The sequence below is a fragment of the Juglans regia genome, chromosome 6 (genome assembly GCF_001411555.2).
Source record: "Juglans regia cultivar Chandler chromosome 6, Walnut 2.0, whole genome shotgun sequence".
Lineage (NCBI taxonomy): Eukaryota > Viridiplantae > Streptophyta > Magnoliopsida > Fagales > Juglandaceae > Juglans > Juglans regia.
The window spans coordinates 18,838,730-18,854,432 of NC_049906.1; the positions used below are offsets into that span (position 1 = coordinate 18,838,730).

Here is a 15,703-nt window from a genome sequence, read left to right on the forward strand (position 1 = left end):
ACTAGAAACTTGGTGGAATTAACCTTCCACCACGTTAAAATCAAATGCATTAGTTGGTGTCTCGACATCTCCTATAAAATAATACTCAACCTCAGACCTACACTGCGAAGTATTCCTCGATGCACGAATTGGATGATACCGTCACATCAAAACAGATGAACTCTATGTATGTGTATTATCTAAAGAAGATGTTGAGCCAGTCAGGCATAAAGAGCTACCACCTTCAGTTGAAGACTGACCACTATTGTTGTAATGGCTATATAAGTTGTCAATATCACTTTTCAGCTCTCTAATAAACTCATCAGCCTTCTCATCCCCGAGGACGTCCCTAATCCAAAATTCTATAATAACCAACTTATATTAGGGGTTAAAGATCGCAACCACAAATAATAATCTATTTATCTTTTCAACATTCCCCCAATATTTATTATATTTGTATTTCATCCTCATGACCATATCATTCAACAATCCGCAGTGTTAACACATCACTGTTGCAAGTGATCATAAAATCCCGAGAGCTCGTCGAAGTACATGTTCGCAATAGTATTTGGTACAAGATATCCGTAGATTTATTTCATAAAATAATTTTAAAAATTGAACAAAATATCTCATATTGGTCAATCAAATGTGTCTGGCGCACTGAGCCCCCTTCTCCCCCTACTAACTTCAGCAAAGCATACCTCAAGCCTCCATCTTCGACCTCCATCCACTCAAATGCTTATTGGTAATGGAACATCCAAACTCAATATACTAGATGTTCGGATCTCAAGTTGTTCGGCTATTGCCTTAAATTTGGCAAGACTTTGGGGGAAGCCCTCACATATCTCACAAGGTTGCAGACTTTGGTAATGGAATCATCAACCTCCTTCAACCTCTCAGTGACTATGAGGTTGATGATATGAGCAGAACATCAAACAAGGATAAACTTGTGCTCGCGAATGATATCCTCTTTTACCGTCGTATTCTGTTTGAACCAATCACTTGCAGTATCATTTGTACGAGCATTGTCAACTGTGATACAAAGTACTTTTTTGATCCCCCAATCTTTTATACAATCATCCATTTTCGCTCTAATGGATGAACCATTGTGTTCAACAATTTCTTTGAAACCAATAATCCGTTGTTTAATGTCCAATCACTGTCAATAAATTGGGATATGATACATATTTAGCTGACATTCTGTATGGACGTTCATTTATTAGTCATAAATGACACTCTTTGGTTAGTGGTAATAAACATCTCCTTCATCTCCTCCTTCTCCTTGGTATGCCTCTTCAAACAATCTCGCATCACCGTATACCGTGAAGGCATGGAAAAACGTAACTCAAGAGTGTGCACAAATTTATGGAAACCTTTTTTGTCAACTATGGTAAAAGGAATTTCATCACATGTGATCAGCTCTGCAAGCAGATCCCTCAACATCTTCTCACTGTATTGAGGGATTGGCAGTTTCTTAAACTGTGTACCATAAGTGGTAGAAGTTTCGTAACTGAGCTTGGTCTGATCAATACCCACCAACCCCTTGTGTATCTTATACCACTAGCAACTATTAAGATGTGCTATTAAAACAGAGGTGCCTTGTTTCTTCGAATAACAATCATAAAGTTTCTCATAGTGGTGACATCTTGCGTGTGGGTTACGACCGTCGAAAATTTTAGTGAAATGTTCCCATGTCCATGATATCAATATGCATCATCTCCTCCTCATTAAGCATATCCTCTTCTTCTACATCTATTGGGACTCGACTACTTGCACAAGAAGTAGCTGCTCTAAATGTGGGTGCAGGGGTGGAAGTAGCTCCACCAGGACTAGATGTGGGTCTAGATGTAGGAACTATGGCATCCCCTTGTAGACGATCGTCCACTGTGATAACCTTATCATTAACCATTTCACTTCTTTGTTTTCCTTTGCAAGTACTCGAAATGTACCTCATGTGCTTGATAACATTGACAGCAAAATCACAGTGGAGATGAATACATACCTTATTAAACCATATTCTATGGATGAAGTTAATAGAGCTTTGAAAGAAATGCACCTCTCGAAGGCCCCAGGATCTGATGGAATGCCTCCTTTATTCTTTCAATAGTATTGGCCTCAAATTGGTAATTCTATATCTACTATTGTCCTTCATGCTCTAAACTCTGGTAAATTCCCACAAGCTGTTAACCATTCTTATATTACCATGGTTCCCAAGAGTAAGAATCCTATTAAAGTCAATGACTTTAGCCCTATTAACATCTATAATGTACTATACAAGCTGATATCTAAAGTCATTGCTAATAGGATCAAATATGTCTTACCTGCTTTTATCTCAGAAAATCAATCTACCTTCTTACTTGGTAGATTGATCTCGGATAATGTCCTTGTAGCCTATTAGGTTCATCATTTTTGAAAAAGGAAAAAGAAGGGTAAGAAGGGTTATATGTGTAACACCCGCTCCTTTCTCTCTTGATTGTAAGGGTGCTACCTGCATGGTGCGGGGCGGGGGGCGCCTCCCATGCGGGTGGAGGGGTTTCATACCCTGTCCCCCGCCTCCGGGAGGCAGGGGTGGGGCCCCCAACCTCGCTACTGGGGGTGGGGTAGAAACCGCACCCCACCCCGCTCCCGACTCAACCCATTGTTTAAAAATTTTTTTAATCTAAGAATATTTTTAAACTCAAATTATAATATAATTTAAAGTATAAATTGAAATTTATATATTAAAAAAAATACAAACTCATTAAAGTTATATTTTGGATTGTCTTAGCCTCCTAGGCCAACCATTATATAGGAGGTCAATGCAATACAATAGTGATAGTTAAGTAATGTGAGACTTACTGTCCATTAACTTGAAGTTGAATTTAAGTTTTTAACAAATTGTATATATTTATATACAATATATTTATATAATTACTTATATAAATATTATAAATTATAAATTTTTACATTAAAAATGGGAGGAGTGCGGAACGGGGGCAGGGGCGAAGCCCCGCTGGGGTCAATCCGCCCCTCGCCCCAGCCCCCCCGCATGGGGTTTTCCATGAGGGGGCGGGGCGAATGGGGCAGGGTAGCGGGGGGCGGGGGGTGGGGCCCCACTGCCCACCCCTACTCGATTGGTCACGAGTCTCATCTACGCATTTTAAATATTGAAGACGGTTTTTAAATATATCGGTTGATTTTTAAAGTACGCCAGTGTTTTATAGCACTCAAATATTTTAAATGCCTTGAAAATATTTGTATGGGGTATTTCCAGTGTTATTGAACTAAACCTGATTTTAAATAAGACAATTATAATATTTTTGAAGAGCTCTAAAAATATTATAATTGCGGAAAATCATTTTATCTAAATAATTTTAATTATTTAAAATATTATGAGATTTAAATTATGTTGAAAATTCTAATTAATTAGATGGTTTTATTCTCTTAAAGATATTAAACAAGACTTTATCATTTTATTGATGATGAAAGAATATTATTTTATAAACTAAAGTTTAGTTTAAATAATATTTTAGGGTTAATTACACTTTGCCCCCTCCAACTATCACCAAATTCACAATGTGCCCCCGAAACTATTGATTGTATCAAAGTGGACCCTCTTACTTTTATAACGTCCCAATCCCCCCCTTCTGTCTGCGATGAGAGTTAAATCAAACGGAAAACTCACCCACGTGCTTCTCACATGCTAATCCTTCATTGCAAAGACAAAATCACCCCTCACTCCATCGGTTTTCATTTCTCCAAACTGAACTTCATATTCAAAAATCTCCAAATCCATGGCCAAAACAACTCGTTTTATTAATGCCGAAAAATAGTTTTGTTTCAAAGTGAAGAACGTCTGTCTTGAAGCCATTAGGAGCGATGGAGAAATAATCTGGGGTCGACTGCAAAGAAGGTGGGCAACGACGAACCCTAACAAAGCTGCCGACCACGGTGTGAGCTGCCGACCACGACGTCGGCGTCCCCTTCAAGCTGTCAGTGACTCCATTGCAGAGGAGTTTTTTTGTAGAGCTCTCATTCAAATTGCATTCTCCATCGCAGGTACCTCAGTGATTGTTAATATTGATAACAAATCTCCCGCCTTGATGTAGTTCAAGAATGCTATAAATGACTGTACGTTATAAGGTGAAAAAATGATTCGAGTTTATTGTAGCTCAAGAATGCTATAAATGATTGTACATTGTAACTCAACAATGTTCCAATTTAATTGCCATGATATTGATTCGATACCATGCTTAGATAATGTTCTAGTTTAGTTTGTTAAGATTCTTTTCTCCTTTTGTATAAAGCTACAGTAGTCTGTAAAGAATAATATTGATTCAAGTCTATAGAGTAGAAATTTTTTGGCTCCTCAACCTCTCTTTTAACTGTTTCATTTCTACACTCATAATCCTGACATATTTCAGCAGGTTGTGAAAGATGTCTACTGGTTCATCTAGCACAAGCTGGGGTGGTAAAGCACCACTAGATGGCCCATTTTGCCGTTGCAATCTACGAGCACGTCTAAGAGTGTCAACTACGGATGATAATTACAAAAGAAAGTTCTGGAGATGCCCATATTGGACTCCTGGTTGTCAACATGGGAGTGGAGACAGGTTTTGTACATTTTTTTATTGGGTAGATGATGACCATTGCTCCACTTGCGGAGATGTGGTTGGCCAGCTACGAGATAGACTCCGGATACGGAGTCGTGAGTTCAAGATTGAGAAATCCGAATTGGAAGCTAACTTAGTGATGGAGAGGGAGCGTATGGAGCATATCCAAGAGTTATGCAATAAGTTGAAGGAAAAATCTACGGAATTGGAGGCTAAGTTAGTGATGGAGAGGGAGCACATGAAACATATCCAACAGTTTTTGTATGAGGAGAAGGAAAAATCTAAATATTTGCACAAGAAATACAATAATTGCACATGGTGTAGTGTCATTGTAATTGTTCTAGTTGTTGCTGTTATCTACATGAAAATGTCTCATTATGCTGATGAAGGTCGTCATTACTTGATGATAGCGTAGGATTGGTTAATGTAATTTTTTGGATGTGTATTGACTGTGGTTGTTGTTTTGAATTTAATTGTTGTATTGAACATCACTTGTTGTATGTAATTTGGTTATGAAGTGAATTTTGTGACAACAACTTATTGTGTTGATAATGATTAATAATAATATCACCCTACATATCAAAATCCCTCAATTGGAATAGCAAGTCAATATTGCCAACAAATAATGTCACTCTAATAATGTCACCCTAGACCATTACAACAAAAGTTTTCCAATAACAGTAATGTCATTAAGCCCTAACTACACCATTACAACAGCAAGTAAATATTGCCAATTTGGTCGCTTCTGTTTCCCCTTTTTATCTTCGTTCATCCTCTCCACACGTGAAGATGACTCTACATTCTTCCCTTTTTGCACTGATACATTAGCCTTGGCAGGAGGCACTTGGGTGTTGGGTGGCAGTTGACCAACTCTGAATTGCATGCCTCCCCTTCCAGGATTGCCCCAAGAACACAGTCTTCCTTGTGCTGGATTGCTTGTATCAACGTCTAAGTCCACAAACACAGGTCTACGTGTACTAGTCTGTGAGTGGTGGCCTCCAAGTCTTGCAGACCGCCTCCTGGGTGGTCGTTTGGCCAACATCTTTACACGACCCATATTGACTTGCAGTTGATTACTTTGGCCTGCCTGCGAAGTCTCTGACAAGGGAGTTTGCACTGTTGGACTTGTTTGCCATGTTGCCTGTGAAAGCGACGAAGGTGGAGCGTTCCCAGTTTGCATAGATTGGGTTGTTGGCTGTGAAGGCTCTGACATTGGAGGTTGTGAAATGACCTAGTACCACATTTAAATGTAAATTAACATTCTCAATATTTTCAAGCAATATGTAAATGAATACCGTATAGTAAATAAGGAAGAAGTAGCCACTAACTTGTTCATCTGGAAATGAAGGAGCTTGAAATTCTGCTGCAGAAGTGAATGAGGGTGTGCCTGCGTTCCCACGCGGACATTTTCTTTTGTTGTGACCAACTTGATTACATCTCGAACAGGTCATATGCACACCAGTTTTCCTCAACTTGTTTGCTCCTTGTCGATCGTCCTCATTTCTTCTTCGATGTTTCTTTGGCCTCCCGGGTTGTTTCCTAATCTCAGGAGCAGTGGGCTTCTCGTATGTGGTAGTGAGCCACTGATCCTCACTTGGCATAGGGTAAATTAAAGGCTCGTATGCTGCCCTCCATATCTCCACACTATAGTAATGATGCACATATCCCTTGGGATCTTGGTCAGAATACACAATACATGTGTATGCATGCGGGCATGGAATACCTGTGATGTCCCATCTCAAACATGAACAGGTCCTCTTTTTCAAATCAACCACATATTGCCTACCAGCATTGTTAACTTCAAACTGACCACATCCTGCATACGTTGGAGTACAATAGATGGACAAATCATGCATAAGTTCAAGCTTTGCAACTATCCGAGGCGTGATTGTATTCTCCCATTTACTAATTGCTTCCCTTTTCAACTGATATCGTCCCATCAGTTTCTTCCGTATGGTCTCCACCATAGTCACAATTGGCTTATCACGTGCTTGCAGAATATACGCGTTGAAACATTCACTAAGATTATTCACTACCAAGTCAGACTTTGAAAATGTGTTAAACCATGCTCTAGACCATTGTGATGGGTCTATAACCTTTAGGTAGTCATATGCAGGCTGACTGAGGGCTTTCAGTTCCTCCATAGCTCTCTCAAAGTCCCTCTTTGTGTATGCTGTAGCTGCCTGCCACAATTTCTCCTTTAAAGCCACACCCCTGTGGCCAGCATCTCGAAAATTGGCATATAAATGCCTGACACAAATACGGCTGTCATTGTAAGGCACCAACTCCTCCATTGCTGGTTTTAAACCCTACAAAAAATATTCAATGAGTGGCTCATTTAATAAGTTTTAGTTAATAGAATATATTGAAATATTTATAAAATTACCTTTTGTCTGTCACTGATAAATGTCCACCCGCCTTCAGGTTGCTGTCCAAGATCGGATATAAGTGTCTCAATAAACCATCCCCAACTATCCTTTAACTCTGCCTCCACAATGGCCATTGCAATTGGGTACATGTTATCATTTGCATCCCTACCAACAGCACATAGGAGCTGCCCCTTAAATGGTCCTTTTAAGAAACAACCGTCCAAACCAATCAATGGTCTACAACCAGCCTTAAAACTCTTTCTACAGGCTGCCAATCCTACGTACATCTTTTGAAAAATAGGAGGTAACTCAGGAGCTATTCGTTCCACCCTAACTAACAAACAACTACCTTGGTTCCTTTGTTTCAGGGTCTCACAATAGTCCCATACCTTGGCATACTGTTCTATATGGCTGCCAAATATGGTAAATTGAGCCTTCGCTCGAGCACGATACAACTTCATTTTAGGAACTTCCACTCCCCACTTTCTCTTAATCTCATCAACAAGTGCTTTGATAGGCACATTAGGTTGGCTTATAAACAGTGGCATCATCTTATCTGCAATCCAAGATGATGTGACAATGAGGTTCTTATAACTCCTACTACAATCATGTCTTGGGTTCATAGACTTTATCTGGAAAGTTTGTTGCCCTCTAATCCAAGACCCATAAACCCGGTAAGGACATTTAGGGGTATTGCAGACAACAGTAACCCTATCCCCATCATTCTTTGCAAATTTTATCGATTTACCTATATTTAGGTTCAACCTCCTTATTGTCTCTCTAAACTGTGCTGTAGATCCAAACTTCATTCCAACAGATATTTTTGGCTTCTCCAAGTCAACAGCTTGAAACTTGGGAAACTTAAAATCATGATGTCATTCGTCACCACTATGGATAGGAGATTGAAGGACGTCACTTGGTGTCATATCAGAACAATTACCTGCTAATTGTTAAAGCAAGCACTGTTTAGCAAGTTCTGAAAAATGAACACTAAAATAATAAACAAGAAAATAGAAGAGTATTTTATACCTATGTCATCCTCCTCTGGCCACCTTGGACCACTTCTGTCTTGATTCCTCCTTTCATCCTCCTCATCCTCAGCATCTGAGGAAGATTGTGGCTCTTTATCATCAACTGTCACTTGAGACTCAACACCTTTACTCCTTGGTTGTGCAGGCTTTGACCTCGATGTTCCCACTGTATCGACATCAATGTCATACAACTCATCCTCACTACTCAACACTTCTTTCCAAAATGGATCATTAAGTCCAAGGCGACGTGCTTCTGCTTCCTCCTCATCCTCACTCACATCCTCCTCGACATGATGATCATGCAAAGAAGACTGGTGCACTGAAGTTTGAGAATGAGATACAAGATACAAATGAGCCACTTGTTGATCCTGAAGCGCAGCCACCATAGACAGCACATCATGGTCAGATGTAAGCAATTTAAGACCATTGTGCATCCCTAAGCTAGGGTGTCTATAGTAGACTAGGTCACCTGGATGGTAACCATACTTGGCCATAATCGTCTGTATCTCAATCCATGATAGCTGATCCTCATCATATGGTTCATGGTACACATCAGTCTTACCCCCAACATATTCCCCATTTTGCCGCCTATCAATTATCCCACCATGATGGACTTGAAATAACAAATTCCTCGTAGCCATCCTACAAAATATTGTCTATTAAATTAGTCATGGACCGTAGTCAATTATTAGACCAACCATAAAGTAAACAAAAGTAAACTATTGGACCAAACGGATAAATTTGGTCATTTTCCTATGCAAGAGACCACCTCTATGGTCCCTTTGTCACAACCCGACAATAAAGATAACAACAACACACTTATGTTATTGTGTTCTCAAACTGGGACAACTAACGCCACTCAGCAATGCACTAGCGTCATATTAGGAAGCATACAACATTGGACCCACCTATGTGCAATATTGGAGGGGGACATAATAAAAAATAGTACACTTTGACATTCCAAATTACTCAGTTTTACACGAAAAATATACAAATTCGATGAAGACAAAGATGGAGTCATTTTGAGATGGACTCACCTTTGCGACACCCACTGCGCGAAGAAGACAGATACCAACTCGATGAAGATGAACGGAAATATTTTATCAAGTCACTAAGATTGGTGCGAAGACGAACGAACACCAATGCGAACAACAATCGATCGATGGTCACTGGTTTCCGAGTTAGGGTTTTCGAATTTTGGATTTGGGGATTTTTGAATATGAAGTTCAGTTTGGGGAAATGGAAACCGATGGAGTGAGGGGTGATTTTGTCTTTGCATTGAAGGATTAGCATGTGAGAAGCACGTGGGTGAGTTTTCTGTTTGATTTAACTCTCATCGTAGACGGAAGGGGGGGATTGGGACGTTATAAAAGTAAGAGGGTCCACTTTGATGCAATCAATAGTTTCGGGGGCACATTGTGAATTTGGTGATAGTTGGAGGGGGCAAAGTGTAATTAACCCAATATTTTATCTTAATTCATCTCAATGCTTTTAGGGTTAATGTTTACGCATTTTCAAATCAGTATTTAAAGCCCACCGTTAGATCGTTTTGAAGATCCCAAAATGAAGGGTTGGGATTAAAACCCTAGCTCCCTCTCTTTCTCCCTCACTTTCCCTCTTCCCTCCCTTTCACGCCGCACGTCCCCCTCCCTTACCCGATTTTCTCCTTCAACAGTCCAGCCACCGCGCACAACCACCTACAACAACATCACAGGCATCAGCTCCACCTCACCGGCCTCCTCCTCCTCTGCCAGACCCAGCCACCATGAGCCTCTGAGCCTCTCTCTCTCTCTCTCTCTCTCTCTCTCTCTCTCTCTCTCTCTCCCCGCAACAACCATGCCCCAAAACAGTCCCCTCTCCTTGCAGTTTCTCCCTCTCGTTGCTGCTAGCGCCACCGTCGGCCACCACTGAAGCACCACACCTCTACCACCTCACACAGGCGACCACCTCTCACGGACCTAGCCCATGGCATCTCCCTCTCATCCCCATTTCTCCTCTCTCTCTCCATGCTTGGCCATAGTCCCCAGCCACCCCTAGCCTTCACACGCATCCTCACCCTCTCGGATGCACTGTACATGGCTAGATCTGCCGTGTTCCGCCCCTCATCACCCCCACAAGGCCACCATGAGCCCTTCCAAGACCACACCTAGCTATCCAAACGCCCAAACATCCACCATACACGGTGGACAGCCACTGTACGTGGCTAACCGCTATTGTACACGACCTTAACTGCCACCCACGGACTCCCCACCATGTTTGCCACCCTCGCACAAGCTAGATCTAGTAGCCAAAATCCTAGATCTGGTCCCCAAGATAGTCCCGTTGTAAGGTCACGGTAGTGACTACTATCGCCCAAGCTAGTGGCTTTCAATGCCACTGGCCATGCCGGACAACGAGCAACGCACGGGTTCACACGCACGGGTGATGTAACTTGGTGGATTGGAAGAGAGTACACGTAAAGTGTGCTCTTGTGGTGTAGTGTGGGATAATGAGAGTATATGTGAAATATACCCTCCTGGCGTAGTGTGGAATGAGAAGAGTACACATGGAGTGTACTCTGTATGATGTAGCGTAATGTGAAGGGAGTACACGTGGAGTGTACTCTATGTGGTGGAATGATGTACCATGTGGCATGCGTCGTAGTAGTGCTGACGTAGTGTGATGTGAAAAGAGTACACGTGGAGTGTACTTTATGTAATGTAGTTTGGATTGGGAGGCGTGTACTCCATCGGGTAAAGTTGTGATGTGCCATATGGCATGTCACGAAATGTTAAATGGTTGCATAGTTGAGAAGTGTGAAGTGTGAAGTGTGATATGGAGTGTCGGGAATTGTAGAATAGTGTCTCGATGTAGCTATGATGTGACTGGAAGTCCTAGTGATGGGTGTCACCGTGCAACAGTGTTATGGCTGTTGTAGGTGTGAAGTGACAGAATAGTATAACAGTGGCGTAGTGAAAGCATGATGGGGGAATGTTACGAAGTGACATAGTTAAACAAGAAGTCGTGCTTGTGATGAGTGAGGAATTAGTGTAAGAGTGACGTAGCGGGAACGTGACGAGATGTCATGATGTGATAGGAGTACGTGAGGGACCGTACTCATGATGAGTTAGGAGTTGGCGTAGAAATGACGTAACGAAATGTCAGGTGACGTGACAAGGTCGCAGTGTAGCTTGAGAGTAGTCTTGAGCTTAGTCTTGAGCTATATGACATGATGTAAGGTGTAGTTATGAATGAAGTCTTGTCGTGTTAAGTGTTGGGATGAACTGTCAAAAGGAACGGATAGTATGAAGAGTCATGTTAGCCAGGTTAAGAGAATGTTGGTATTGGAATATGGGCTTGTTTACACAAGCAGGTGACCAACGTGTTATATATTGATCTTAAGTCATAAGGAGATAGGGTACATGTGTAATCTAGTGAGACATATGTGCCGGACGAATTTACCATATGTAATGTGTAATCTGTCTTGAGCATGGGTACACGATGTTTGAATCTTAGAGTTGGCTTAGAGTCGTGTGATATGCATGGATGAGAATGATGATGATGACCAGAAAGCGTAAGCTCGAATGTAGAAAATGATGTGTGTATTGTCTAAGATGGGGATGCGTGACTTAGTCAGTCTGAGTCATGCATCGGGATGAGGTTAATAAGAAGAATAAGATGAAGGTCTTACTGTCTTAACCCTAAGGTGAATCATGAGGTTCACTCTAGTGGGAAAGCTCTCTAAGCAGAATGTCGAGTTTGGAAAGAGGTAGTGACCGTAAGTGGATCCCTGGAGGTTTTAACATAGTAAATGGCACATAAGAGCCCAGGGATAGAAGGAGAGTGTTTCAAGTGAAGTGTAGTTCTATTTTAAGTTTATCTGCTTATGCACTAGATAGAGAATGACGCTAAGGTTATGTGTATGCATGTAGGTTGTCATCTAACACCCGCATAAATGGATTGCATGATATAAAATTAGCATGGAGTTAAGGTAAATATCATGTTCATACTCTTCTAGAGTTTTCTAAAATGATATGAAATGAAAATGAAATGATTTTCCTTTACGATGTTTTACGAAATGAAATGAAAGGATGTTTAATGAAAGCATGCTAAGTATAAGTGTTCAAATGTATATGTATGTAATGGCCCTTCTTGGTAGCCCTTTTTTATGCAACCCAATTATTAAGTGTATGCATGTGAATGGATGACTATACGTAGTATGTATTGTATGTATTTTCATGAAATAAGATGTGAGGCTTATTCCTTATACTTTAAGTGATGCTTTAAATGATGTGAAAAAAAATATTTTTAAAGTCCCTATGAACTGATGCTTTATGGATGCCATGAAAGATGATATTTAAGCTCATGCTTTTAAATTACATTTTTCCATGAAAGCATTGATAAATGAAAAGAACTGAAAAGGAAAGGACTGAAATGAATGAAAGAAAGAAATGACTGAAAGGAAATGAATGCTTTAATGCATGAAAATATGTAACGGCCATGACTGAATGAATGATGGTACCAAAGGATTTGGTAGATTGCAATGCCGGGTAGGTAGTACTGATAGTACACCCAGTGCTGCCCCTTGATTGAAAGGGATTCCCAACTTGTTGGGCGGAATCCAAGTCCAAAGGAAGACCGCTAACCCTAACACACGAGACGTAACAGTGTGTATTGACCAAAGGAAAGTGATAAGAAAGAATGTATGAATGCATTTAATTCTTTAAGAAATGAAAGCACTGGTGAGAGAAATGTTTTAAGAAAAGAAAACCCATTTTCAAGAAAAATCCCACCTAGTGATGTTTTCAAAATGAATGTATGTCTTATGTATCTATAGTATGTATGGAATTATGAATGCATGAATGAAAATCTATGTTAGTATATTGTAACTATATGAAATAATGCTTACTGAGTATTTGACTCATTTTAGTTTTTATGAATGCTCCTCCCCCAATAGGAACTAAATGAGCAGATCGCGTCAGGACAAACACGGCCCAAGGGGAAGAGCACAAAAGTCTAGGCATGAGAGTTTTAATTGTATGAGAGACCTTTTTATTTTAAGATTGATGTTTTTTGCTGTAAATCTCTTTTATTTTCAAAGCACATTTTATTTTATAACTTAGAGTTTTGCACCCTGGGTATGGAAGCAAAAGTTTTAAATGAGTCAGTAACTACTGTCTCTTTTTTCTAAAATAATTTTCTAAAAAGTCCTAGCACGAGGACAGGGCGTTACAATATATCTCTAAAGATGGACATGAGTAAAGCTTATGATTGGGTGAAATGACCCTTTCTTGAAGCAATAATGTTTAAGCTTGGTTTCCATGAAAAGTTAATCAAACTTGTTATGAAATGTGTTTAAAGTGCCTCATTTTCAGTTCTTACTAATGGAGCACCTTCTGGACATATTATTCCTTCTATAGGCTTGACACCAGTAGATCCCATTTCTCCTTATCTGTTTCTGATGTGCACCGAAAGTTTAATTGGTTTGCTTACGAGAGCAGTTGTTTCAAACTCAATCCCTGGAATAAAAGTCTGTCGAGGGGCCCCAAGGCTTAACCATCTGCCATTTGCAGATGATAGCCTCATTTTCTGTATTGCTAATGTTGAGATTAATCACAAATTACTTGAGCTCTTGAAAACATATATTCTTCAGGTCAGCTGATTAACCAAGACAAAATTGCCTCGGTGTTTTGTTAGAATACTGAGGTTGCTAACAAGAGAGCTATTATGGAACTGTGGGGTAATTCACAAGTACAACACTATGACAAGTACCTAGGCTTACCACCATTGATTGGTAAATCAAAGATGTGCATTTGCTGAGATTAGGCACAAAGTATGGTTGAAACTACAAGGTTGGAAAGGCAATATATTTTCTCAAGGGGGAAGGGAGGTGTTGCTAAAAGCAGTGGCTTTAGCTATTCCATCTTATGTCATGAGTTGTTTCAAACTCCCTCATGAGTTATGTGTTGACCTTAAGGGAATGATGGCAAGTTACTGGTGGGGACAGAAGGAGGAAAGAAAGGTCCATTGGGTTAGCTGGCATACCATGTGCAAATCTAAAGCTATTGGAGGTTTAGGGTTCAAAGACTTGGAAACCTTCTATAACAACCCAACCCAGATTTTTTAGAGATTAAATGTGAATATTTTAATATTTTGATTTCTCATATTATTGTATAATCCTCTTATTGTTATTACTAGTATTATCATTTTCATCGGGTCTTATGACATTAATAAGTTGTTTATTATAGCTATTATTTTTATTATAATTATTAATATTTATTTTAATAATAACCTTTCTTATTTAGCTTAAATATTTTGAGACCTTCCATCATCTTTCATGCCTTTTTTCTCGAACGTTCTTATTTCATATATAAACTTTTATACGTCTCTTTCTGTCATAGTATTTCTTTTCTTATTCATTTCATATTTTGCAACTGTTTTAAGCCGCATATCTCGGTTTGAATCTAAACATTTTTCTTCTTGCAACCGACGTACTCATGCTAAGGAAAAACCCTACATGACTCCTATTTTTACCCACGTTCAGCCCGTAATGCATGACCTCCCTGTGAACTACCTCGCTTCAGCCACCACTGTTTATATATATATATATATATATATATATTTAGACCCAGTCTATGTTAATCTTCTTCAAGCTATTCAGTTGTCGCTCAACCTCCCATCAAATCGAGTGGAGAAGAAGAGCCCCAACTCTTTCCAATGATCAGGTGGCATGCACTCAAGCCGTGGAGGACTCTTGCCATCTTCGCTACACACTGTCATGACTCCAATGTGAGTTACCTTACTCCTTCACAGTAGCCAACTACCAGGACCACCAAATCAGCCCAAGGGATATCGACGTAGCCTCTGTTTCATACCACAAAAATAGAGCATCTCCATGTAATGGGAGCTGCAACGAACGCGGCCACTCCGAAAGACCACTGAAACAGAGCCCACATGCTTGAACCCATGTCTCCTCCATCTCGCCTTGCCACCGTCAATCACTGTCTGACCACCTATAACGGTCGTCGCCTGGCGTCACTTTCTCCCTCTCGTGCTCCCCCGCTCAATCGCCACCTTCCACCTCACCCAGCTCTGCCATGTCTCCTTCTCTCGGTGAGTTTTGGAGTTCCTTTGTCCCACGGTGCTTTCCCCTCCCGTAAGCCACTGTCTCTAATCTTCATTGTTTTGGTTTTCAAATGTAACCACCCGATCCAATATTATTAGGGATAAATTATGGATGTTTTTTATTAGGCTCAATAAATCAGTTAAAGCCCATAAAAGAATTTATTGGATAGGTTTTATTTATTTGAACCTAGAGTTAAGACTCCATTATTATTATTATTATTTTAAAAAACTCCAAGCTCGTGAGTGTTAGACTCATTTTGCTCTCCTTTTCATAATAAAATTCCTAGCTACTGGATTTCCTTCTATGAATTTCAACCACGCACGAAATTTAGTTCCACTTCCATGCATGTACATCTTTTTTTCTTCATCACTAGGGCGTTTCGTTGGTCTATATATATAGGCAACCCGAGCCAATATTTCCAGCGTGAACAACCACCCACCACCCCTTCCTCTCTCAAAGCCCATGTCCAAGTCACCCGCAACACACGTCCAGGAAAAACAACCTCCACCACCTCCCCTCAGTCTGTCCAGTAAACCACCCACACAGCAACCACCACACACTTCCTGCAGCCTCGCCACCCCGAAGCCAAGCAAAAACCGAAACTAAGCTGTGCCTCACCGACCGTAG

At 40.4% G+C, this 15,703-nt stretch overlaps 1 protein-coding gene across 1 annotated transcript; it reads right to left on the reverse strand.

Moving 5' to 3' along the window:
- Positions 1-6,039: 6,039 nt before the first annotated feature.
- On the reverse strand, positions 6,040-8,612 carry LOC118348629. The gene is made up of 4 exons (XM_035690687.1): positions 7,970-8,612; positions 6,958-7,784; positions 6,295-6,880; positions 6,040-6,110 (listed from the first exon to the last, which is right to left on the reverse strand). The coding sequence occupies exons 1-4, from the start codon at positions 8,610-8,612 to the stop codon at positions 6,040-6,042; spliced, it is 2,127 nt and encodes a 708-aa protein (XP_035546580.1).
- Positions 8,613-15,703: the final 7,091 nt, after the last annotated feature.